At 42.4% G+C, this 27,768-nt stretch overlaps 1 protein-coding gene across 2 annotated transcripts in view; it reads left to right on the top strand.

Annotated features, from left to right (window-relative positions):
• PTPRR (protein tyrosine phosphatase receptor type R) overlaps positions 1–27,768 on the top strand; it is a 697,768-nt gene that overhangs the window by 527,986 nt on the left and 142,014 nt on the right. For both annotated transcript variants that reach the window (XM_069228339.1, XM_069228340.1), the window contains 2 exons: positions 8,025–8,211; positions 26,267–26,351. In XM_069228339.1, coding sequence (XP_069084440.1) covers positions 8,025–8,211; positions 26,267–26,351 — 272 coding nt within the window. The remainder of the gene's footprint in view (positions 1–8,024; positions 8,212–26,266; positions 26,352–27,768) is intronic.

Below are 27,768 nucleotides of genomic sequence, written 5' to 3'. Positions count from 1 at the left end.
TTGTTGTTTACTTTTTCTTTTGCTTCGTTTTTTTTTTATTTTTTTTATTTTTTTTTTATTGAAGATGCACAGTGTACAAATACCAAAGCAGAAAGAAGGCTGAATAAATACAATGAATACATTAAATAAATACACATCATTACATACATTCATTTCATCAATCTATAGCAGACATCAAGACCACTGAGAGGGGGCGTATGAAGTAGCCTGTTCACGACCATTAGAATACAAATAAAGTGCCAAAGTTGAGCATAATTAAATAAATGAATAGATCCCCTATGAGCCTGATTCAATTATTGCCTAGCCACTGTGCAAACGGGGCCCAGATAGCTTCACCCAACCGTCTACGCCCGCGGCCCTTACACGCATAAGCGCCCATCTCTAAATAAAACAATGAGCACATCCGAGCCAGCCAATGGTTAAAAGTTGGTGGAGTTGACTCCAGCCAATCAGATGCAATACAGCAGCGGGCCACAGACATGGCTAGAAACAAAAACCTCTGTGAATATTCTGGGGATACCACTCCATCAGTTCCAAGTAATACTAATTGCGGTGAAATTACCACCTCCCGATGGGTTAGCCTAGTTAAAAAGTTAACCATATCAGTAAAAAATTCATGTAGCCTGCTGCACTTAAAAAACATATGTACCAGGTCGGCCGATACACTCTTACATCTGGGACACACCACCCCCCTTGAGCTGCCCCAATTAAATACCTTAGCGGGAGTATAATATAAGTGAAAAATAGTCTTATAATGTTGGGTTTGTGGCCCAGCAGATAATATAAAACGCAGTGCCATATCTAAAGAAGTACGTACTGCTACTTCAGAAGCTCCAATATTCCGAGCCCACCTCTCCGCTTGTTTACTCAAGTCATCTGGCATTAAGTTCAAGAAGAGCGGATAAAGCGAGCAAACCCGCCATCTAGTGGAGTTATGAAGAACCTCCATAGCTGGGATTCTATCCCCCACCTGGCCAGATGCTGATCTAAAATTTACCCCCCAAAAATGTCTAATTTGCAAATATTTAAAAAAATCCTTGGTGTTTAATGAAAATTCACTTGTCAGTTCTTCAAAAGATTTAAGGTGGGTATTCCCATAGAAATCACCAATACACCGAACACCAAGCTGTGCCCACCTGGTACAGTATTCATCCTTAAAAATGTCAGGAAGTGCCGATGAATTCAAAATTGGGGTGTAAAAATTGATCCGGCCGATTCCAATTTATTTTTTAACATTGGTCCAGACCTTAAATGCAGCCCAGACAGTCTTGAACTTAACTTTTTTAAAGTAACTAGGCTCCACTGTTCTCAAGAAAGCTGCATTGGCATGACTTCCCCAAATCATATTATATATAGTAGGACAAATTTAGCCAAAATCTCGATTATCAGCCTGTCGATTAATTAATGGTTGGATATATTGCAGTGCAGATACCCAGTAATAAAAAAGAAAATGAGGGGCCGCCCACCCCCCCCTCTCTCTGGGTAGCACTAAATACTTATATGCCCGCCGTACTTTTTTAAAAGACCAGATAAAACTAGTCGCTAAACTCTCCATATGCTTAAACCATTCTTTGTTAAATTCCAGCGGGATAGTGCGGAAAAAATATAGGACCCTAGGTAAAAAAATCATTTTAATAAGATTGCATCTACCAATAATTGTTAAATGCAGATTGTTCATATGATGCAACTCTTTCCTGGTTTTAGCTAAGACAGGAGCAAGATTGCTCTCTACTATCAAGTCCAAATTAACCGACAATCTGACACCTAGATAGGTCACTTGATTGGCCCTCCTGTTGTCTTCAATAATGGCCCACTCATTGCCCAATATTTGGCATTTACTCCTATTTAATGCATAGCCTGAGATTTGCCCAAACTCCGCAGCTAGTTTCTCTATTTGTTCAATCGCCTTCCCTGGTTCAGGAGTAGTGACGGCTATGTCATCAGCATATGCCAAAATTTTAAACCTGCCCTCCGCCATTACCATAGGCGAGATCAATGTACTTTGCAATAACTTCTGAATCAAGGGGTCTATATAGAGTGCAAACAATAAAGGGGAGCAGGGGCAGCCCTGCCTAGTTCCTCTTGTAATATAGAAGGGTTCTGAAATTGCCCCGGCTAATTGAATTCGAGCAAGGGGCTTCTGATATAAACCTTGTATAGCCTTAATAAAACCAGCCCCTATATCAACTTTACTGAGCACTGTCCATAAGTATTTCCAATTGACCCGATCAAAAGCCTTTTCGGCATTTAATAATATTAATGCCGTAGGGGCCGCCATAGCCTGAGATGCATCTAACATGGTGATAACACGCCTAACATGATCGGCGGTCCCCCGCCCGGGAATAAACCCATGTTGCCAAGGGGAAACAAGCCCACCAATAACTCGGCTAAGCCTAACCGCAAGGATTTTGGCATACCATTTGGCATCCGCGTTTATCAATGAGATAGGTCGGTAGGAGCCTGGTAAAAGTGTGTTCTTCTCTTTTTTTAAAAATATAGCAATGTTAGCCTCCAGCCATGAGCCCGGCGCCCGCTCTCCAGCCTGTACTGACATAAAGAGTGCCATGATATCATCCTTCAATTCCTCAAAAAACGTTTTAAAGAATTCTATTGGGATCATATCAGGGCCAGTGGCTTTCCCATTAGATGTAGCAGTTAGAGCCGAGATAATCTCATCCAACTCAATGGGGGCAGTCAACTGACAGCCCTCCTCTTGCGATAACTTTGGGCACGACATATCACTCAAATACTGAGCAATCTTTTCGTCTCTCTCATCCGAGAAGAGATTTTCCTGCTGGTACAATGCGAAATAATATTCTTTAAACACCTGTAATACTAACGTATCTCCATACAAAATCTGCCCCAGCCTATCTTTAATTGCCAAAATGGCACTCCGAGCCGTCTTTTGTCTAGTCTTATATGCAAGCACCTTGCCCACCCTCTCACTAAACTCATAAAATTCCTGCGTACGAATCTGGACTTTAATGATGTCTTGGTCTAAATACAACTGAATGATCTTGGCCTTCATGACCGTCATCTTATCCAAAGTGTCTTGTATTGGAGCATTATTCGTTGCAAGCACCACTATCTGACTCTCCAAAGCAGCCAGTTCAGTCTGGGCCGCAGATATAGCTAGGTGCCGTTGTTTCTCCCGCCTAAGGGCGTAGCTCAAAGTTTCCCCGCGGATAGCAGCCTTTAAGGCATCCCATAACATCCCCGGTGGAGCCGTACCCCTGTTAAAACCCCAAAACTCAGTTAGCCATACTTTCATCCGTGACACATAAGCTGAGTCAAGCAGCAAGCCCCGGTCAAAAGACCACGGTCTCAAATGTCGCTCCTTACGCAAGTCCGAGAGCTGTACTACCAAGGGATTATGGTCAGATATGACCCTAGGGAATTTTTCCACCAGAATTCCTTTGCATAACGATGAAGACAGAAAAAAGTAGTCTAACCGGACAGACTTTCGGTGGGGGTATGAAAAGAAAGTGTAACCAGGATCCATAGGCATACAATGCTGCCATGCATCCACCAGACCATGAGTCTGCAGCAACATTTGTAAGGCGCGAAACACCTTCGGCTTTCATCCGACGTATGAACCCTGATTCTGTAAGGGGATATTAGTCTCAGTATGTATATTAAAATCCCCACATACAATAAGCGGTAAGGCCCAGAGCGCAAGTTCAGTATTCAACATATTAATACCAGCCGGATCATCAACATTAGAGCCATAGATAGAACACACAGTAAAATTCAATTGTCCCATAGCACACTCTATTATCACCCATCGGCCCATGTTATCAACCTTTTTCTTGACCACCTTAAGAAGATCTCGCCGTGTAAGTACTGCAACCCCTCTAGTGTTCGTATTTTGGGTGGTGTATGCGACTAATTGGAAACCAGGAAAATCCAACAAATACTTTTTAGCCGGGATAACATGCGTTTCTTGCAAACAAATTATATCTGCCCTTAATGTTCTAAGCTCATGAGTGGCAAGACGTCTTTTCTTAGAATCATTTAGCCCACATATATTTAAGGTGGCTACCCGTAAAACATTACGGTCCCCCATTGAAAACTGTAACAAATACACCCAAACTTACATCTTGTTTCATCATACACCTAATAATCTCCTGTGCCTTCAAATGCATATTTCTGTGCATCTCCCATGCAAAACCTACCCAACCCCAACCCACCCCACCAATCACCTCCCCACCCACAAAAGGAAACCCTACCTCCCACCCACCCTCCACCCAACCAAATGAGGCTTCCAGACTGTAGTCTGTAAGATGTACAAGCAACCCTCCCCCCTTGAAGGGCTCCTGCAGCGACTCCTAGATTAAGCAAATTGACTAACCAAAGAAAAATTGTTTCCCCTAAAAGACTAGACCCCCACAAACCAACCATTTGAATAAGAACACCCCTCCTCTTCTTCTGCTCTCCCCAGGCTACCCACCTCTATCACCCGCCCCTTTCATTTTTCCTTTTCTTTTTTTAAATAAGCCCTGCTTTTTTTTTTTTTTTTTAACCATATATCAACCATGTATCAACAGTTAAGTCAAAGACTGCAAGTACTCCTTTGCTTTGATCTCGGAAGCAAACACTCGTATCATCCCATTATATATACAAGTGGCAATCAGTAAGGTTGCGAAGACATGCTCTGAAATTGGGGAGCGGATTGTTGCTATTGAGTGCCGGGCGGACGTACTGGAATCAGATTTGGGTGCAGTGACAAAACAAGCCACTATGCATGAGAGTCAACTCTCTGATATTCAGTGGAAAGTAGAGGACTTTGAAAACCGGCAACGTCGTAACAACTTGCGCTTAATTGGGATACAAGAAGGTGTAGAAGGGCAGGACTCAAGAGCCTTTATAATTAGATTGCTTAAAGCAGCACTCCCGGAGCAGACTGGATGGGACTGGGAGAAAGAAATACAGAGAGTCCATCGGTTTCCACTACGTCTGAGGAATCAACAATTAACAGGAGCAAGTGGAACAGCCCAGCAACAGCCTAGGGCCTTTATAGTCTATTTTGGCAATTATCTGTTGCGCCAAATAGTTTTTGAGAAAGCCCGCCCTGATGCTAGGATTAGCTGTGAGGGCTGTACATTCTTCTCCCGCCCCGACTTCTGCCATGCTACGGTAGAGAGACGATGGCGTTTGAGACAACTGATTATCCCCTTCCAGGAGAAGGGAGAGGAAGCCTATCTACTGTCCCCGGCTCGACTTCTTTTGCTTCTCTGTAAATAATTTTATACAAGTTTCCCTTGTTTGTTTAAGTAAAAAGATGCTTTTTTATTTTCATGACACTTTGCCCTGATGATGGAACAGGTCAAGTCAATATTGGGACTGAAACATCGACCTGTACAATTGTCATATGGACTGGCAAACTAATTGTTTATTTGTTTTGGCTGTGGATTCAAAAATTGTAGATCTGTTGTCAGTCCTATTGATCCTGTTTTCTTTCATTGAAAAAATATCAGCTCATTACCCTGTATATTTCATATCAGCTTATATAGTGTCACCTTTGATCTCTTGTTGATTAAACACAAAGAACAAACTTTAGGGCTTATCAATTACTGGTTTACACTGTCCTTTGTATATATGTTTTTGTGGGTGCTAATTCTAAGTGTTACGCTTATGTTTCATTGATTCTAATTTATTTGCGTAGCATTAATCTTTGCAGTTTGTGCTATCCGAAAGGAACCACAATTATTTGTGTAAACATTTTTAGATTTAGGCTTTACTAGCCTATGCTTTTTATTGAAACAGAAAGCATATTGCTTTTTTCAAGTTAAGGTTAAGGTTTCACACAAAGCCAACAGTACTATCTAATGTTTTATAAATTATGTCAAGAACCATCAAAGGACAACTCATTATCATATGGAAGAATTACCAACATTCTCTTAAACATTTGAACTCCTTCCAGTATGTATCCATAACTGTGTGTTGTCTACTACTTAAATCATTTCCACACGTATTGGCAAACCCAAGACACCTATTGACTTTGCCAGTACTAGTAATTTTATCCAGATGGCTGCTTTGCATGTGCACACAAGTGCAGTGACCATTTTGGAAAGTTTTTTTTGCTTGTTAAAAAAAAAAATCACTCAGATGGATGGCTGCTGTGCATGCTTGAGCAAGAAGCTAATATCTTGAAATGCTTTTTTCTTGCCACTAAGCAAAGACATAAGCAAGCATGGATGCAGCCTTTGACTTACTTTTCTTAAAATATAAGAAAAAACATTATAAGAGGCTGCCACACAGTCACATGCTGCATGGCTGGCCATGTTGAAGTGGTTTTAAATCTATTTATAGATGGCCATCCACGGAGAAAAGGACAGGCAGCGGTGAGAGATCAAGGTGAGTTAGGCTAAGTGGATGCTAGGGAGCTAATGATAAAGAATGTGGGATGGAAACAGAGGAGCAGGGAGAGACAAATAGAAGGGAACAAAATAGCCCCTAATGCACTGCAATTCAAAGTTCTGACATCAGCAGAGGAAGGATACAACTCTTTTGATAGACAGTGAGAGAAGATATTGAATCAGGAGAAGCTGAGAACTGAGATAGACAAAAAGCTATGAAATCATGTGCCAGGGGTGCACAAAGCCCACATCAAGTCTGTATTATATGCTGGAGATTTGTATGCCAACCGACACTTATGGCTGTCGGTAGGCATGCCCTAACAACTCAATAAACCCTCAAAGTGTCTTCTGCCTTGAATCCAAACAATACTTTCACATATTTTCTTTTTACTATTTTTGGACAGTTGATAAAGTGTCCAAATGAATTCTGCACATTTCAGAGACTACTAGGTTTATTTTACTATTGATCATGAATGTTTTTTTTATTATAGCCTTAGAACCCGCCGTAGCGGGCTTTACCGGCTATTAAAGGGAGAGGGACTTTAATAGCCGGTAGAGCCCGCTATGGCGGGTTCTAAGGCTATTAGAACATTCTGCCACTCAGGGCAGAATGTTCTATTAAAAAAAAAAAATTCACGGAGCCCGAGGGGATTAAGATCCCCTCGGGCTCCGTGAGGCTTTGTTCACAGCTGTTGCTGTGAACAAAGCGAACATTGGAATGTTGGCGCTGTGGGCTTTCACCAGTCAGTAAAAGCCCGCAGCACTCCATTGTTATCAAGGGAGCCCCCAGCATTCCAATGTTCTAATATAGCCTTAGAACCCGCCGTAGCGGGCTCTACCGGCTATTAAAGGCCCGCTCCCGCGTTAAATGCCCGAGCCGAAGGCGAGGGCATTTAACAAGGGAAAGGGCCTTTAATAGCCGGTAGAGCCCGCTACGGCGGGTTCTAAGGCTATTAGAACATTCTGCCACTCAGGGCAGAATGTTCTCTTAAAAAAAACAAATTGCTCACGGAGCCCGAGGGGATTAGAATCCCCTCGGGCTCCATGAGGCTTTGTTCACAGCTGCTGCTGTGAACAAAGCCCATTGGAATGTTGGCGCTGCAGGCTTTTACCGGCCAGTAAAAGCCCGCAGCACTCCATTGTTTTCAATGGAGCTGCCAACTTCCAATGTTCTAATTCTCCTTAGACTGTTCCTTTCCTAATCATTGCTGTGAGAGAATGTGCAAATACTGCTCATTACTGTACCTTCTTAAGCACAGTATGTCAAAATAGCCAAAAAGGATAAAAAGGATGGTTTGTAATCTCTAATTAATGAGTTGAATTCTACAAATTGGTGTCTGTCAAAAATAGTATTTACTAACGAGAGTCTGTTTAGGCATTGGATAATAGCTCTCATGGTGTTGTTAGTACATTATTTCAGGGGCTTTGGTGTCAAGCAAACAATCATTGATCTATTTATTTAGCATGCTGTATAATATGTAAGATCACCTACTACTAAGTGCTATCATTGTGATAATGAATAGTCAGTTAACAGCATATGCTTCTGTAGACACAGGTGACAAACAAGATGTTGCAATGTTTTTGTCTGTTTTACTATAAGAAGTATATCAAGTTATGTTCATAAAAATAAATCACAAACTCACACCTTCTTTTTGTTTCCTGCAGGAGAGGATCCAATGTGTCATTAACCTTAGACATGAGTGGCTTGGGTATTGTTGAACCCTTTACCGCTGTGCCCACGCCACGTGAAAAAGTAGCAATGGAGTATCTGCAATCAGCCAGCCGTGTCCTTACAAGACAGCAACTTCATGAAACCGTTGCAAGTTCTCATTTGCTTCATACAGAATTCATGGTATGTCACATGAGAAAAGAAAATGGAGACAGACTCTGAGTTATTTTACACTACATGCTGAGTTTCTTTCAGCCTATGCGTTGGTTTAGGACAAAGTGTATATGCCTGTTGAATACACATAAAGACACCTTAAGCAGTTTGGAACATTCAACTTCAAACTACACATCTCATGGATAATACACTTATTCAATCACTAGAATTGATGTTTAAGCACACTACACAAACTGTGAAAATTCCAACATCTGCACCAAGTATAATGTGACACAATTTTAGGATTATTATTATGCATGGGTGATTCAAGATGATGTAGTGGGAAACATGTTTTGTGCCCCACTTTCAATTTTAGCAATGTTGTGATTACCTGTGGAGCATTGTATGTCATAAAAATATCAAGTCCTGACTGTCAGGTCTAGTGAAGATTATTGTCAAGGATTGAAATGCTTAATAATGTTTATTGATAGCAAACATTTTCACAGAAATATAGTTGGTCTGGAACTGTTTTTTTCTTGGAAAGCTTTATTGGTTGTATTACACAGATCAAACACATAAAAGAAACTGAACAGACTGCAAGACATTTGCAGCTGATTGTACAGTTAACCATTTATATACAATTTTTTTAGGCCGAGGTGCTCATTGAGTCAGTGGAGGGAATGCATTACTCAGTATTACACGTACAAATCAATCAGCATGTGGGGACCGTAGATCTCAATTAGGGTCATATAAGTGCATACATGTAGTTTATGTATGTCTTTCCATGTCACCTGTTCATTGCCTAGATTGGGGTCTGCTCATACTGCCATCATTCTAATTCTTTCTACTAACATCCATTTATTCATCTTTACTCTGAGATTGAAATGCTAGCATCCCATTCTCTTTCCAAAAAATAGCTATATTCCTTATTACCCTGTAATCCCTTATTACACTGTAATGCCAGGACTGGGACTGGTTTTAAGATGTTAGCAAATATAATCTCTCTGTTAAGAATACTGGCAACATCCATGATGATACCTGCCCAAAAGATCACATGATCTGTCCTGGACCCAGGCCAATGTCTGTTGGAGTGTCACATCAATGGGCATTGTGATGTTATAAACAAATTCAGGCCAGCCTAACATTTTAATGAATCACCGTGTGCCAATGGATCAGTAACTATGCATCACCTGTGGGGTTAGAAGCATCTGGGATCCTGCGGGGCTTGGGTAGTTCTTCCTTTTTTGTGCAGCATATTTGCTATCAATGACATTATTCAGAAGGATTATCTTCAAAGCTCCTGGTATGATATTGATATTTAGAATCACTTCCCAAGGCAGTTCTGGGACAATCTGAAATTACCTGGCAAATCTGTCCATGAACAAAAAGCAATATATATAAGGCAAAATGATTTTCATTTGATTGGTGTGTACATGTTTGGGATAAGGGTGTTCAGATTCGTGGCAACCTGGGTTAAAAAAGAGGTGTGTCCAACAACTCAGGACGTGTTCCAAAGATGGAAATCAAACTTAAGAATTTATTGAAGACGTTTTCCAGTGAGAAAAGAAGGGGCCAATGGTTTAAGGTTTAGTGAGTAAAACAAAATGATTTTCATATAATGATTTTATCCACATGCAACTAGCACTAATGCACCTCACAAATGGCATCCAATTTCCGGTATTTATCAGTAGAGAAGCAGCTAAATTTTTAGCCATTTGAAAAGATCTGATCTAGTGAACCAGACTACACAGGTAAGGGCAGTACCATAATTTAACTATAATGGCACTCGCAGCCGAAACACTTTTTTCTTGCTAGCATTTTACAACAAAGTGTTTTATCCCCTTTTCACGATATTCCTTGTAGAGGAAATTGCTGTCCTAATATGTGAGGGAATATTTTAATCTGTTTTCCCAATGAAAGAGACTCAGGAAAGTATTACGCAATACATTAGATATGATGTTGAAATGATAGTATTAATATTTTTTTTTTTAAATACATTTGACTGGATTGTTTTTATTTGTTATACAGATTAGATATGTATACATATAAGGCCAAGGGATAATGTGGTTATGGCACTTCAGAGTGTTTGTATTGTTAGCACTCCGTCCATCATCCTTTTGTGTTGCTAAAGTTGCCCTAAGTGGGAAGGGTATGCCCAGACGTGGGCCCCTTGCTCACTGTGCCACTGGAATCAAGCCAGCCTGGCTGAAGAATGGTGATACCCTGAAATCGGTCCCAGGATGCTTTTTTCCGGTCCAGGGAGGACTTGGCCTTGCAGTTCGGGCTGGACTGTTCCCATGAGGAACAGAGTCAAGACTGATTTGCATATGGCTGGGTCCAAACTGGGGTGGCATGGTGAGCAAAAGAACGATGGATTAAACCCAGATCTGTGACTGGGGATGAGTGTTTGCATTGTCAGCACTCCGTCCATCATCCTTTTGTGTTGCTAAAGTTGCCCTAAGTGGGAAGGGTATGCCCAGACGTGGGCCCCTTGCTCACTGTGCCACTGGAATCAAGCTAGCCTGGCTGAAGAAGGGTGATAACCTGAAACCGGTCCCAGGATGCTTTTTTCCTGCAGTTCGGGCTGGACTGCTCCCATGAGGAACAGGGTCAAGACTGATTTGCATATGGCTGGGTCCAAACTGGGGTGGCATGGTGAGCAAAAGAACAATGGCTTAAACCCAGATCGGTGACTGGGGATGAGTGTTTGCATTGTCAGCACTCCGTCCATCATCCTTTTCTGTTGCTAAAGTTGCCCTAAGTGGGAAGGGTATGCCCAGACGTGGGCCCCTTGCTCACTGTGCCACTGGAATCAAGCTAGCCTGGCTGAAGAAGGGTGATAACCTGAAACCGGTCCCAGGATGCTTTTTTCCGGTCCAGGGAGGACATGGCCTGGCAGTTCGGGCTGGACTGTTCCCATGAGGAACAGGGTCAAGACTGATTTGCATATGGCTGGGTCCAAACTGGGGTGGCATGGTGCGCAAAAGAACGATGGATTAAACCCAGATCTGTGACTGGGGATGAGTGTTTTTATTGTCAGCACTCCGTCCATCATCCTTTTGTGTTGCTAAAGTTGCCCTAAGTGGGAAGGGTATGCCCAGATGTGGGCCTCTTGCTCACTGTGCCACTGGAATCAAGCTAGCCTTGCTGAAGAAGGGTGATAACCTGAAACCGGTCCCAGGATGCTTTTTTCCTGCAGTTCGGGCTGGGCTGCTCCCATGAGGAACAGGGTCAAGACTGATTTGCATATGGCTGGGTCCAAACTGGGGTGGCATGGTGAGCAAAAGAACGATGGATTAAACCCAGATCTGTGACTGGGGATGAGTGTTTGCATTGTCAGCACTCCGTCCATCATCCTTTTGTGTTGCTAAAGTTGCCCTAAGTGGGAAGGGTATGCCCAGACGTGGGCCCCTTGCTCACTGTGCCACTGGAATCAAGCTAGCCTGGCTGAAGAAGGGTGATACCCTGAAACCGGTCCCAGGATGCTTTTTTCCGGTCCAGGGAGGACTTGGCCTGGCAGTTTGGGCTGGACTGTTCCCATGAAGAACAGGGTCAAGACTGATTTGCATATGGCTGGGTCCAAACTGGGGTGGCATGGTGAGCAAAAGAATGATGGATTAAACCCAGATCTGTGACTGGGGATGAGTGTTTGCATTGTCAGCACTTCGTTCATCATCCTTTTGTGTTGCTAAACTTCAATACTTTCTGCATAAATTTCAATTTGAATAATGTGCAGGTTTAGAAATAAAATAGTTTCTATCTCAAACAGGCTAAAGGTTTGTGGTACAGTGCCTGTCAATACATTTTCCAAACTAACTCATAACCTTTAGATGTATATGGCATTCATTAGACACTTAAGGATTTGTCCAGCTAGTGCAGTCATCCACATTTGATAGGCGAGGAGAAAGGAATTTGTCTGCAGCAGCAAACAAAAATCTTAAATATTTAAATGAAAATCTAAGTTGTTGGTATGAATCATTTTCTGCCTTTTATTTCATTATTCACATACATTTATGGTCACGTTGCAGATAATGTTCTCATAGCAACAGGTATTCCAGAAAAGCACTTACGCATATCCTGTCTGAAAGCACTTACACATTCTAGGGATCCCAAACATGGCGCATCTCTGGGGCCCAAGACTGGAATCTTGAAGTACCTCCTAATGAGGCACGTATGTAATAAACATGAAATTTATTACCAAGTGTTGCAAACCAGTATTTTAAAGGCAAGTGGTGCTTCTTGAGGCCCATAATGTGAACACTATCTAATCGCGAAAATTACAGGATCTGAAACATAAGTGGTAGAGATCAAATAAATGTAGCCCACATTTTACTATGAAAAGAGTGTACTGTAGACTTGTTTTCTGCGAATGCAATGTTGCACATTTTCAAAATATATTTTCAATTGGAAAGAAGAAAGTGTTAATATATTAGCATTCATATGCTTCCATGTGAAAAAAAATGATTAGTTTCTGGTGAATACCAATTTTAGTAGGCTTTGCATTTTTTTCATCCTTGTGGGATTTAGCAGGGTTGGGCGAGTTTTGGAAGATGTTCCATACATTTTATTTAGAGTGTGTAGGCAGGTTTACGTTCTATATGAAAGGGAAGAGACACTCAGGCATACTCATGTAAACACACTAAATAGGATTAACAGGATATTTATCATTTTGTGGTGAATGTTCTGCACCTACCAATCTCTACATAATCCCCTAATTCTTGTGTAAGTGAATTACAATGTCACAGTAGCTAGAAAATAATGCCATGGAATGTTTTTGGATAATTTAGAACACAATGGCTAGTGATGTTTCAGTCGCTGGATAAGTCGCTGTATTGCTTTTACTTCCAAAGGGTTTGTTGCTTGTGTTTTTTTTTCCTGGGAAACAAGCCTTATGCTTTCTCTTTACTATAGGCATTTTTCAATAACATTGATTTTTTAAACAAACTAATATTTAAAAAAGTAATTATTTACTTAGTTTCAATCTCAGCTATTACATCAGCTCTTGGTACGAATCTAAGCATACGAGCACCTATTTTTTCCTTACCTCTTTAGTTTGAGGCTTTCTTTGCTTTCCTTCACTGCGTCCATTTTCTTTTCGTATTCACTACAGATGGGTGTTCTAGTTCTTTGAGACGTGATGAGGGAAGATGGTTATTATTTTGTGGGATACAGGTGCTTGCTTTCCTACAATTGGTTATTTTGAATACAATTATTTTCTTAAACAAACTGATTTTTTTTTTTTTTGCTCAGTTTCACTCTCCATATTTCATTGATTTAGTCTATGAATCTAGGCTTACCGGCACTTCCTTTTTCAATTGCTTCTTTAGCTTGAGGCTTTCTTTGCTTTCCTTCACCACTTCCACTTTGTTTTCTTGTTCACTAGAGGCCACTAGAGGCCAGCACTCTAATTCTTCATGACATTGATGCAGGATGGTGCTTATTTAAAAGCTGATACTATGCATTTATGCCAAAGGATGCCGAGTAGGAAATGATGCCTAGTTCAAAGCCCCCTGTTATGTAGTAGTGTTATGCACTGCCTTTTTATCCTGTAATACTGCCTTCTGCTGACAATTCTGCAGGTCCCTCTCAGAGGTGGGTCTCTTTTTGTGTAGAGTTGTCTTTGGAAGCACCAAACACAGGCATAGTCACCCTTCACCAGCAAAAGGGAAATGTTTTTTTGCAACTATTACCTCAAAAATGATTTCCCCTTTAGTGCTAGTGCCTTGTGCCACCTCCCTCATTTTATAACTGTGGAACCTTAGGCCACCATACACTATTTAGGTCAAACTCTGCCATCTTGACTGAAAATGGTAATCTATTAAAATCACCACTCAATATAACAATGTACATCATCTCTGTCTCACTGTAGTTCATGAAAATGATTCATTTATTTAATACATGAAAAATGAATATATTTCAGTAAACATAATAAAAGTTGCATATCATATATTTAGGCCCTCATTTTGAGTTTGGCGGATGGGAAAGCCTGTCTACCAAATTCCCTAAAGGGTGGTCGTCGCCAAAGCGGCGACCATCCTGGCAAAACCTATTAGGAGTTTCCTGCTAGGCCGGCCGGTGGAAACCCTGATTTCCGCCCACCGGCCTAGCAGGAAACAGGCCACAGATTTGTCTCTGGCTTATGATCGAGCAATGCTGTAGCCTGCAGGCTGTACCAGCACCCTCTCAATGTTCACTGTCTCCACAGCAGACTGTGTACATTACAAGGGTACTGGGAGGTGTGACCCCTTCACTGCCCATGCCAAGTGCATGTGAAGTGCAGGGGCCCCCCGTGGCCCCTTGCACCTGTTCTCCGCCAGCCTTTTCTTGGCGGTGAAACCGCCATGGAAAGGCTGGCGGAAAACGAGGTTGTAATCTGCAGGACAGCGCTGCATGCAGAACTGCTCTGGTGGATTACGATCTCGGCCACCGCCAGGCCGTTGGGATCATGGAACACTAGCAGTCTGACCGCTAGGGTCTTGAAGTGGTGGTCGGACCGCACACAGCAGCGGCGGTCCTGACCGCCACCAAGGAGCTGGCGGCCTGAAGACCGCCAGCCTCGTACTGAGGCCCTAAATGTTTACACTCCATCAGTGATTCTCATTCAGTACATCATTTAATATACAACATGTTTTAAAAACTTCAAAATCAATACATAAATTAATACACAATTACATTTAAAAAACATTAATATTGAAGTTAAAAGGTTCTGTCAGATATAAGAAATACTGATGATGTAGTTATGATATTGACCTTGTTTTCTCTTCTGCTGAATTGGTCAGAACTGCAAATATTCTACACTTACTTGAACAAACCAACAATTAATAAGGTTGGACTTACTCTCTGCTCTGTCCATTCAAAATTATCATGTTTCCCACCTGCTCAAGTAAGCAAACATCTTGCAAGCCTGGAGTAAGTTTCATCCTAGCCAGTATGTGTTTATCATTCTTAGGAAGACTATTGGTACTCTTCCTGGACCAGCTGATTGTAGGAAAGTGCCACTGTTGGCATGGTTACCGCCCCACTTTTTGCCTAGTGTTGATGCCAACTTTGATTGAAAGTAAGCTGGGATCCTGCTAACCAGGCCCCAGCACCAATGTTCTTTCACAAAAAGTGTACATTTGTTTCCACAATTGGCACACCCCTGACACACAGTGAAGTCCCTTGTAAAAGGTACCCATGGAACCAAGGGCCCTGTGGCCAGGGAAAGTCTCTAAGGGCTGTAGCATGTATTATGCTTACCAAGTGGACCCTTCCCCAAGCACATACACTTTGCTTTGCAGCTGGTGTGTGCTGGTGAGGGGAAAAAGGCAAAGTCAAAATGGCATCCCTCTCAGGGTGCCATGCCCACAAACCACTGCCTGTGGCATAGGTCAGTAACTCCTCTAGCAGGCCCTACAGCCCTAAGGCAAGGTGCACTATACCACAGGTAAGGGGATAGCTGCATGAGCAATATGCCCATACAGTGTCTAAATCCATTAAGCATTGTCATTGCAGTGTAGCCATGTTGAGTATATGGTCTGGGAGTTTGTTATTACGAACTCCACAGCTCCATAATGGCTCCACTGACTACTGGGAAGTTTGGTATCAAACTTCTCAGCACAATAAACTCACACTGATGCCAGTGTGGGATTTATTGAAAAATGCACACAGAGGGCATCTTAGAGGTGCCGGCTGTATGCTAGCCAAACTGCTAGTGTAGGACTGACCGGTCTGTGCCAGCCTGCCACTTGAAGACAGGTTTCTGACCATATAGGGTGAGTGCCTTTGTGCACTCTGTGGTCAGAAAGAAAGCCTGTCCTGGGTGGAAATGCTTCACACGTCCCCTTACAGGATCTGCAACACCTAGAGGTGGGCCTCAAAGGCTCAAGCCTCGGATTACAGTGCCCATGGCACTCCAGCTAGTGGAGATGCCCGCCCTCGGACAAAGCCCCACTTTTGGCGGCAAGTCTGGTGGAAAAAATAGGGGAAACAGGGAGGAGTGACCACCCCAGCCAGGACCACCCCTAATGTGTCCACAGCTGGGGTGACAATCTTCCATCTTGGTTTGGTGGACAGGAAACAATAGGATTAGGTTTGTGCCCCCTCCCCAAAGGGAGTGAGCACAAGGATGGTGTAGCCACCCTCAGGGACAGTAGCCATTGGCTACTGCCCTCTGACCCCTAAAACACCTCTAAATCTAGGATTTAAGGTCCTCCCTGAACCCAGCTCACCAGAGTCCCGGCACCCTACAAGAAGCAGAAGGACTGCTAAACTGAAACCCCCAGCAGAGAAGAATGAAGACGACAACTGCTTTGGCCCCAGCCCTACTGGCCTGTCTCCTGCTTCAAAGAACCTGAAAAAGACCAGCGACGGATGCGTCCAGCGGGACCAGCAATCTCTGCCCAACTCCATAGGACTGCCCTGCACCCAAAATCACCAAGAACTCCTGAGGACAGCGGCTCTGTCTAAGAAAATCCCTCATCCTAGGACTCTCACCTCACTCCGGATGCGTTAGTCTTGACCTGTGTACACCCAACACCCACGCCCATGTCCAGGTGGTCCACCCAGCAAGAGACGGTCCCCCAGCGATTGTGAGCAAGTGCCCACCCTGGGTTGACCTCTCCGCCCCTCCACGACAACGCCTGCAGAGGGAATCCCGAGGACCACCCTGACTGCGAAGCTCTGGACAAAGATAAACGACGGCCAAAGACCCACTCCACCCGCATCCCCCAGGCCTTGGAGAATCCATCCTCCAGTGCATCAGCGTTCAGCAAGTGGCCCTCCTCCCTGTCCAGCCTGTCGTCTCCCCAAGATGACCACCTGGACCTCACCTGTAGCCTCTAAGTGACCACCGGGGTCCCCTCATAGACCAGCATTGAAAACCCGCCATCCTGTTTGCACCCTGCACCCGCCCACCCCTGTGCCTCTGAAGGTGTGTATTTGGTGCCTACTTGTGGCCCCTTCAGTGCTCTTCTAATCCTCCATGGTCTGCTCTCTGAGTTGAGGGTACTTACCTGCAGGCGGACCGGATTCTGAGTACCTCCTGTCTCTATAGGAGCCCATGTTAACTTTACTCATCTTTAACCTCTGCACCCGGCCAGCCACGTGTTGCTGGTGGTGGGTGTTTGGGGTTAACTTGAACTCCAACAGGTGGACTTCCTAAAACCAGGAGATTGAAACTGTAAGTGTTGTATTTACCTGTAAACCGATCTAATTTTTCTTCCCCCCAGGAACTGTTTCTGAAAATTTGCATTGTGTCCATTTTTGATACAGTCTTTTGCCAATATTTCATGAACAGTATTACTTATTGCTTTCAATCACAGTACTGTTGTTACATGTCTGAAATACAAATATTTTAAGGTACTTACCTGCAACATGAATCTTGTGGTTCTAAAAATAATTAAGAAAATATATTTTTGCTATATAAAAAACATTGGTCTGGAGTTCAGTCATTGAGTGTGTGTTGCTTCTATTGTCTGTGTGTTCACAACAAATGCTTTGCACTACCCTCTGATAAACCTAACTGCTCGACCACACTACCACAAAAGAGAGCATTAGTATTATCTACTTTTTCCCCTGTTAAGCCTCTGGGGAACCCCTCGACTCTGTGCACACTATATCTCATTTTGATATAGTATATACAGAGCCAGCATCCTACACTGATCTTTATCAAAATGTTAACAATTATTTGTTGAAAACCTTGAATTTACTGATTCCCCTAACTAAAAACAAGTAATACAAAACATTCAGTAGTTTACCCTGGACAAAAAGAAAAACAATATCAAGGTGCAACAGGTGGAGTGGCTATGAGGCTATTCATACTCTAAAGATTCCCACCAGGTCTTCCTCCAACAGTTAAGACAGTGCCTTATGTCAAATAGTGTCTAAACTAACTAACCTTGATAGCACTAAAATTATTACTCCACCCTCCCTATCATTGAGTGATAGCTTAGCTTTGCTTGTTCATAAAAAAAATCAAAGATTTCCACAATTATATTTTGCAGGACCTGGATGGCTTTACAGTTCCATCCCTGGAGGAGGAAATCAATTCTTCAGTCTCAGCATCCCCCCTTGGAAACTCATCCTTTAATTTCTGGAGCATAAGTGTTTACATTACTTTCCTCCTTGAAAGCAAGCACCCTTGACTATTTTTCCCAATTAGGAATCCAAAGTGGGTAGCCCTGCTTTTATTTGTCCTCCTACAGCCATCCTAAAGTTTGCCTTTGCATCAGTTCAGCTGAAAAATGGATAGGGGATGCTGTTGTCCAACCATTGCTCATACATGTCAAATACAGTCTGTCAATTAACTCTAACTACAAAAGAATAACGATTGACTGTAACCAAAATTGATGAGATGTTTCTTGACTGTTGGCTGGCAGAGATACTTCATAGATCACCTTAGCTTAGAAACAAGCTAGATGAGTTTTAGATCTGGGTGGGGAAACAAGACTGCACTAGTTGTGGTGTTGCATGATCAGAGGTTGGGCTAGGTGTAGGCAGCCTGCGTGCCCCTCTATGTATGACCTATGTGCTGCATTTGAAACAGTAGAGCATTCCATCATAGTAAATTGTAATGAGGAAGTGGGCATGCAGAGACATGATGGGCTTTTTAACTGGCAGAACCCGATATTTAGTGCTTGCCCCATTTGAATGTGATGTTCTTTAGGAGTTGTTGCTTTCCTCCATTTTTTCAAAATCTATCTCCATACTCTTGGCAAATGTATTCAAACCCTTTGCTTCCAATTAAGGCTAGTGCAGATAACACCCTGCTTATGTGGGGATTTTATACATTCATCTCAGAAATTCATGATATAACTAAAAGGTGACAGTCACTAGACCAACACAGGTGGGACAATAAATTATTGTGACTCGATGCCTTTAAAATAAAAGTAGTGTTGTTGTGCAAAAGTCTCCATGGGCCCAAGACCACAGGTTAGCCTGTATAGGACTTGCCTCTACTGCCATGGAAAAGATTAAATAACTTACTAAGCTTCCGAATTGATAAGGAACTGAACTTGCCTTCTCAATTTAAATCAGTGGGTTCCTTTTATCACTATCAAATGAGGATCTTCAAGGAAAGTTTGCCCTTCATTCTTGAACATCTTAGAGTGGGTGTGGCAGCTGTGATTGTCATATCATGGTAATAATATGCCAACACTTGCTATCTTGGCCTTACTATGGCATCTTTTCAAGATTTACAATGGGTATAAGTACAGCAACATGGATCGTCTACAGTTTTGGAAAGTTTGATACGGCTTCAAATGCTCATGAGAAACTGCATTGGCTCTCAGTCCCCAAGCAAATTCAGTATAAAGTTCTATGATTTTATCACAGAAGGTTTTATGGAGTGGCACCCTTCTTGCAGCATATTCTACTGCTTAGATACATCTTTGAGTTACCTCTATAAACAGATTCACTGTCTTTACTTGCATTGCCTCACTCTATAGGATACAGATCAGAGGAGGGTGCTCTTTTAATGTTATCATGGCCTCTTTTTGGAACACCCTTCTTTTTTAGCTCAACAAAATACATAAATATTAAATTTTTAGAAAGGCACTTAAAATTCTTTATTATGGTTGTATTTGTTTTCTTTAACTGGTAGTATCATTTCTAGCGTCAAGATATCATCAGGTGATTTGATTGCACTTTAAGAGTTGATCCATCAATCTATTCATTCAGCCACTCATTCATTCAATCAATTTATTTATTTATTTATTTCCATGTCTTGACATGGCATATGCCTTACTCCCAAAGGAGTATCTCAGTGCTGTGCCCATCAGGCAAGTTGAGAAACACTAAAACAACCACGTTTTTAACATCTTTTTGTCGTTAATAAAATCTGGATAGGTACGAAGATTAAGAGGAAGTTTATTCCAATGGTAAGGGGCCGTATATGAAAAGGATCTGACCATACACCCTGAGGTGCTAAAGGTCTGCAATAGCACTTTGTCTGAGGACCTTAGCTGTTGGGAGGGCTGGTGAGGCCTGGAGGAGGGGCCTCATTATGAGTGTGGCGCTCTGAGGATCACCACACTCAAGGTAGTGGTCGGACCACCATACTCCAGGAGGTCGAACCCCCACATTACAACCCTTCCAGGTGGACCTGCCTAAAGACTGTCGTCCCTGCCAGAATCATTGTTCCTGATGTGGTGATGACGGCCTGAGTTTTACTCAGCCAGGGCGGCACTGAACTCAGCGCCATCTGCCTGATTACAACTCTGCTTTACCCCAGCCTATCCATGTCGAGGACCCCACCATGGAAAGGATGATAGAAAGCCAGTGCCGGGGACCACAGAGGGGCCCCTGCACTGCCCATGCCAGTGCAAGGGCCCCCTGCCAAGCACCCACAGAATGCGCACTGTCTGCTTTCTTGCATTCCGAGGGTGCTTGAGTGCTACGATAATGGCCTCGGCTCCCGCCGGTCAGCCCAGTGGGAACCGCATATTACGATGTTCCCTCTTATCAGCCCGGGGACTACATTGTAATATGCTCGGGGGGGCGCCACCATGGCAGTGGTGTCCTCCCTGCAAGTTTAGCGGTCCTGCGGTGGGACAATCAAACTCATAATGAGGCCCTAAGTCGTGAGTACAGATAAGCAGGATGGGCCTTGTAAAATGCCATATGTATCAGATAGCAGAGCTTGAAAACAGTGCGCTTTTTCATCGGCGACCGGTTTCTCAAAATGAGGTTAAATGACGACCATGCTAATATATTGCAACTTGGTCAGCAGAGTGTAATTTGCTGCTACCAGTGAAACATTTCCATTTTCCAGATGACTGGGTATAAGAGCCTGGACAAGGGAATTTCTGGAAATGTCCAGGAGCCAAGGGAAGGCTTTTTTAAGAGCCTCATTGTGGCGAAACTGGAGCTGCATGTGCCATTAACTTGATCTTTCCTGGACAGTGTTTGATCTATTTTCACTCTAAGATTTTTCACCACCATCAATCGCACTATATGATTTGATTTTTTTGCTGCATAATTTAGTTATTGCTGCCATATGACGTGGTCGTCTATTACTGCATTATTCGTGTGGCCACCTGTACATATGAGAAAACAGCTCACACTTTTTTGTTTTCAACTTTTAAATTCTTTGCTACACATTGCACAGTACTAGATCTGGAACACATTCTTTATGTTAAAAAATCGCGGAACATTCGTTAATTAATGAGAATAACAGTTGAAGGTTGTACATTTTAAAGCAGAATTGTGTTTTTTTTATCTGAATTGCAATAGGTTTTGTATAGGTGGACTCCACAGGGTTTAAATATTGTTTTTCCACAAATTTGGGTGTATGCTTGTGACAGTGGCTTGGAAATGTTGATTGTCCTAAACACATATTCTTTTAAATAAATATAAGATCATGGTACTTGAGTTGTACTTTAAGGAGACTATTTCAGAATCTTCTCTTCAAAGTGGGAAATCTAGTCATCTTATGTTTCCTCCTATGATTTAAATATTTTAGAGAAAAAGGGGAATTCAGAAGTGCTTCTACTTTGCTACACTTTCACCTTTGTATTGCCTCTAGTGGGCATAATCATCAGGAAATCAGGAACAAGAGTGGCAGAAGCGCACATTACTGCATCAGGTATTTCATCTCTTCTTCTATGGTGCTTGAAAATGAGAGGTGTATTAGGTATTTTACACACCATAGATGCATGCCTGACTTTTGTCACATACTTTAAGTTGGAGAGGTTTGTAAAACTCAGAGTTATACTTTTGTGTGAGTTCACTATGGGTCTGATTTCGAGTTTAGTGGATGGGTACTCATCACAAACTGAATGGCTATCCAGTCTGCCTTACTATAAGTGTTTTAAATGCAGAGGCTGTTCTCCACACTCTAAATCTACTGTTCCTAGTGGTATCCTCTATTTCCTCTCCAGAAAACACCCTGGTTCCACTTCTCCTAGGTGTAATACTGTGGAAAAATATAGCATACCAACAGATATTCTGTGGAAGTAAGTACCATTTGCAGGCTTACATGATTGCATCCTAATTCTGCTAATCGAGATTCTGAGGAAGTGCTTCTTTTGCTTTCTAGTATTGTTGAGTTTTTTAACTATGCATACTGGGGCACAGCTACCCAGGCAACTATGTGTGTGTGCTTTAATGCCTAAAACATAGTAAATTTGACTATTCCCCAGCTGACATACTTTATAGTAGGGCCATAGTATATTGTGGAGAAAAATACTCTGGTGTTATGGAAAGTTAAATGTCACCCTTGAACCGCAGGACCTATTGTGCTATTCCCTAGAGTGAAAACATGACTTCAGACCTAACAGAGTAGCCTGACTCCTACAGCTTTGTTTTAAACACACAGGAAAGCCTGTCGAAAAAAGCCTTTTTGTAGGAAAGAACCCTACTTTTAAATACTAAATAGGTCACCCCATAGTAGATCTCTTTGTAGCTGACAAGGTAGGGTGCCTAATATTCAAAAGTGGTACATACAAGAATTTAGTGTTGACATGTACCAAGAGTGATTAGCCCCCAAAACTGTTTTCACTTTAAAATGGCAATAATTTTCATATGAGAAAAACTAAAATTCAGAATATAATAACTCTGTTATCTTTGTTTTGAGACAAGCTGCGGAAATAATGCAAACACTTTGATTTTTTTTTTAAATCCAATGAATGATTAACAAGTATTTAACAAAGGGACTTTTAAAATGTTTTACTTTTTCTTCCTGAACCTTCCAGTTGGCTAATTAGCCCATGTGTTCCAACAACTGACCTTTCAATGCCTCCTCCTAATCAAGTGTGAGACAGCTCCCAAACCACAAAGAATGGCTTTGGCCTTTTGGCAGGAAGACCTGGGTGTGAGGTATATAGCACATATCAGCTCGGGAGGGGAAGCTGGGGAGAGTTTAGAAACTTCATTAACTTGAAGGGGACCAAGGTGAGGCCTGTCTATTTATAGTTAGGTGATCTGGGAAAGAGAAGCCTTTTGTTTCCTGGGCTCTCTGTAGCCATGATTAGAGAGTGTCCAAAAGTCATCCTCATCCACTGGCTACTGAGGTTTACAAAGGTTGCACGGAACCCATAGCTCATCATAACACCATCCAAATCTGTGGAACAACAGAAGAAGATTGGATGTATTGTTTAACACTTGTATGAAGACTTGAGGGAATAAACCTGATCCCACTTGTACCTAACACTATGAAGTAGACTTCAAGAATCAGTTTGCTGACTTTTGTGTGCTGCTCAGCAGCACACAAAGTTTCAAGAGGCCTTTGAACAGAAGTGCTAAACTGATCAGTGGCAACTGTACCTGGACCCCATCTGCCACCACACCCTTCGCTCACGCCTCAGAAATGCTGGAATCCGCACCAAAGCCCTGGACTGGGTCACCTCCTTTCTCACCGGCAGAACACAGAGAGTCCGCCTCCCCCATTCCACTCGGAGGCCACCGACATTATCGGCGGCGTACCCCAGGGTTCGTCCCTCAGCCCGACCCTCTTCAACGTCTACATGGCCCCACTCGCTAACATCGCCCGATCACACAACCTCAACATCATCTCATACGCCGACGACACTCAGTTGATCCTCTCCCTCATCAAGGACTCCACCAAGACCTACCTCCATGAAGGAATGAAGGCCGTCGCTGAATGGAGGAAGAGCAGCTACCTGCCACTCTCGGAACCGCTCCGACTCCCAACGACCACGCATGCAACCTAGGATTCATCGTGGACCCCTCACTATCCATGACCCAGCAAGTCAACGCCATCTACTCCTCCTGCTTCAAAACCCTCTGCATGCTCTGAAAGATCTACAAATGGATACCCACCGAAACCAGAAGAACAGTCACCCAAGCCCTTGTAAACAGCAAGCTGGACTACGGCAATGCCCTCTACACAGGAACCACAGCCAAACTCCAGAAGAGGCTGCAATGCATCTAGATTGCCTCCGCATGCCTCATCCTGGACATCCCCCGCCACTGCCACATCACAGACCACCTGAAAAACCTGCACTGGCTCCCAGTCAACAAGAGAATCACCTTCAAACTCCTCACCCACGCTCACAAAGCACTGCGCAACACTGGGCCAGAATATCTCAACAGACGGCTCTCCTTCTACACCCCGACCCGGCATCTCTGCTCTGCTGACCTCACCCTCGCAACCGTCCTACACGTCCGCAGAACTACGACCGGCAGTAGATCATTCTTGCACTTCACCGCCAAAACGTGGAACACTCTTCCCACCCACCTGTGCCAGACCAAAGTCCTCCTAATCTTCAGGAAACTTCTCAAGACTTGGCTGTTCGAGCAGTAGCAGCACCTCTCCCCCCCCTTTCTCACCCTCCCCTCCTCAGTGACGGGTGAGTAGTGTGCTTTACAAATTTCTGATTGACTGGACCCTGATTTTGGCCTCTTCTGTAGTGATCCCTAGCCCCTAAGTGCTGTGCCAGCAGGACATCGCTGCGAAGCTGTTTGATTTCAAAGGGATTTTGTAAGATACAGCTTCAGGCTTGCCCCACTGGAGGATATTGAGCTCCATAAAATACTAAGTCCGAAGCTAGAAATCTTGACTGGATAAAGGTGTGAAAAGCACCTGCATGAGGACTTCATTGATATAAAATATGAATTTCTCCTGCTCAGAGCTTTTCCTGCAAAAACAAGTAGCTTCAGCTGGACCTTGTCCTATGGCTATCCAGCTTTCCAAGGATTCCTTCAGACACAGCTTGTAACCTTGTCCCACTGAAAGATGTCAATTTCCATTTCAGAGACTAAGGGCCTGATTTAGAGTTTTGCGGAAGGAATTACTCCTTTACCAACTTGACAGATATCCCACCCGTCATATTACGATCCCATTATTGCCTATGGAGATCAAAATATGGCAGATGGGATATTTGTCATGTTTGTGATGGAGTAACCCACCTGCCAAACTCTTAATCAGGCCTTAATTTTGAATGTAGAATCTATGACCATGATGGCACACATGGCATATTCGATCTGCGCTCCATCGTGGTCATACTGAAATCATGTCTTGGTCCTCATCAGTCATGCACAGTGACTCCTGTCTGTCGCTTTGCTTTTTCTTGGTGCGCGTTGCCTTAAATCTTTAAAATGTATATCTTCGGCTAGTGAATGTTTTTATCATTTTGGTGTCATTTTCAATTTGATGTTTTTTCTATTGATTTAAATTGGTTGTAGGATTTGCATTGTGTTTTCACTTTTTCACTTTTTTGTTACTGCTAAATACTTAAAACATTTTCCTAAGTTGAGCCTCTCAGCTCTGTACCAAAGCAACCACTGGGTTGAGCCCTGGACTAAATGTCTGCAAACATCCTTTACCCTGACAAGTTTGTGGTCTTATCCCTTGCGGTGGACTCATGTCTACCTCAATCAATTACTCACTTTCTTACAAGGATCTACTGTTTGTGCCCACTAATGGCATTTATTCAAAACAAAGTTGAATGTAGGCACGGAAAACCAGCTGCAAAAAACAGCAGCAGATCAAAGCCTAAATTCTTGCTGTACTCCTTGGAGCCACTGTGTTATTTCAAGGCTGTAGATGGAAATGTGTTTGCATGCATAAAGATAAGGATGGAGTGATCTTCATAGTGTGAGTGCCTCTTAAAGATCCTCTGCAAATCACCAAAATGGAAAGGAATTTATATGGAAATAAAAAGATAAAAATTCCATTTAAGTTTAAATTTCTTATGCTATGAGCATCTTTATTATTTTTTTTTTTTTGGATCACAGATTACAATACTGCTTAAGTCATTACATCTAAATCTTGATAACAAAATGAAACTCTTGCTTTAAAAAAATAAGGATATTTAACCAAGTGCCATGAGAGAGACTTCCTCCTTCTGCTTATTATTGACCTGGGTATCCTATGTGATCCAAGAGAAGTTGTAGACCTGTACTGTGAATCTCTAGCAATACACAATATATCATTATTAGTGGCCACATAGAGTTTTCTACTCTTTCTGATATCCAGCAAGATGCCTATCAGTACCCCACCTGGGTTATCAGGGTGACCAATAATTCGCATTGACCACAGGGCTATTGATGATCCTTGTATGTTTGGGTTATTCCTTTTAGTGGGATGGATAAATGAGAAAAGATGATGTAAGATGAAAATACTCATGTTTATTATTTCTTCCAGGAAATACCGATGAATTTTGTGGATCCCAAAGAGCTGGACATTCCTAGCCATGGAACTAAAAACCGGTATAAGACAATTTTACCAAGTGAGTTTAATCTTTTGTATCTATAGGTTCGATTTACTCTAAATTGTGAATTGAGGCTCATCCAAGTGTTTTATAAGTTGTGTCAGAAGAGACATATTATTTGAACAGCTCTTGAACTAGGATAAACCTGAGAGCAGATTTAGGTTTGTTATACCTGAGGGAAATAGGATGAACATCCACTGACAATATGTCTCATTGTTGTATATGTGTTCTCCATAGCCAGAATCGTGAATTGGAAGGTTGATAGCCACAAAATATTTAAACAGTATTAGGTATATACAATCAGCCTGCAGTGTTAAAACTCTGTGCCTAGTGATTGGAATAATAGTGACTTTCATATGTATAATCTGTATTTTTATGGCTGCTTATGTTCTATCCATCTATAGCTATACCACCATCATACTATGGACCTGATTACGAACTTGGCGGATGGGATACTCCATCACAAACGTGATGGATATCCCGCCCGCTGTTTTACAAGTTCCATAGGATACAATGAAACATGTAATATGGTGGACGGGATATCCATCACGTTTGTGACGGAGTATCCCATCCGCCAAGGTCGTAATCAGACCCTATGTGTCAGCAACTTCTTGGTAAAAATGTATTGGCCCTCTTAAGTTCAGCTACACATATTTTGTAGGACGTTGGTGAAGGCAAATTTCCTTCTGGGTTTAAAAGTAGGATAGGTGGTGATTGTCCTTGAAAATGGTAATCAAGACTTTGCTCTCAACTTTTCCTATAAATGTGAGACACTGGAGCATTTGTAGGTGTTTTCCTATGATAAAATGCCAAGTTTTCATAATGAATATATGCATGCCATTTGCCTGTAGCTGCCAGAGTCCATATATCAGCATATCTTGATAAAGGTTGTTGCTGAGACCGAGATGGGGTATACACATATTAAGACAATTGGGATGGATTGTTTACAAGTTTTAATCCAGCCTGAAACAAAATTAGTTATTTTTGGGGTACCTAGCTTAATATGTTGTTTGGCTAAATAGGCCCAGTATTTTATTGCTGCATCTTTAGCAGTAGGTAGATCCTTGATATTGCAATGTTGGCAGACAATCACTCTTCCAACATTGAAGATGTGGTTAAAGAAATTGAAAAGGACATGTATGTTTGAAGAATCAGATGCCAGGAGTCTGGGTAGTATGAAAAAACATACTGCAGTTTGGGCAGTTTTTAATCGCAACAATACTTTAGAGAATTTAGCAGAGGTGCTGTATCACTTTTCATGAATGGTATAAGAATGCTGCCCTTTGTAATGAATAATTCTTGCACCATGTAGTAGGAATACTTCTGGTTTATTTTAGGCACTTTACTATTTTGCACTTTTTTGGATTAAATTGCTGCTATTTGGTGTAACATTTGTGGATGCTCTCGTCCAAGATCAATCAGCACTTTTAGCACT

The sequence above is a fragment of the Pleurodeles waltl genome, chromosome 4_1 (assembly GCF_031143425.1).
Source record: "Pleurodeles waltl isolate 20211129_DDA chromosome 4_1, aPleWal1.hap1.20221129, whole genome shotgun sequence".
Classification (NCBI taxonomy): Eukaryota; Metazoa; Chordata; class Amphibia; order Caudata; family Salamandridae; genus Pleurodeles; species Pleurodeles waltl.
This window is presented reverse-complemented; position numbering and strand designations above follow the sequence as displayed.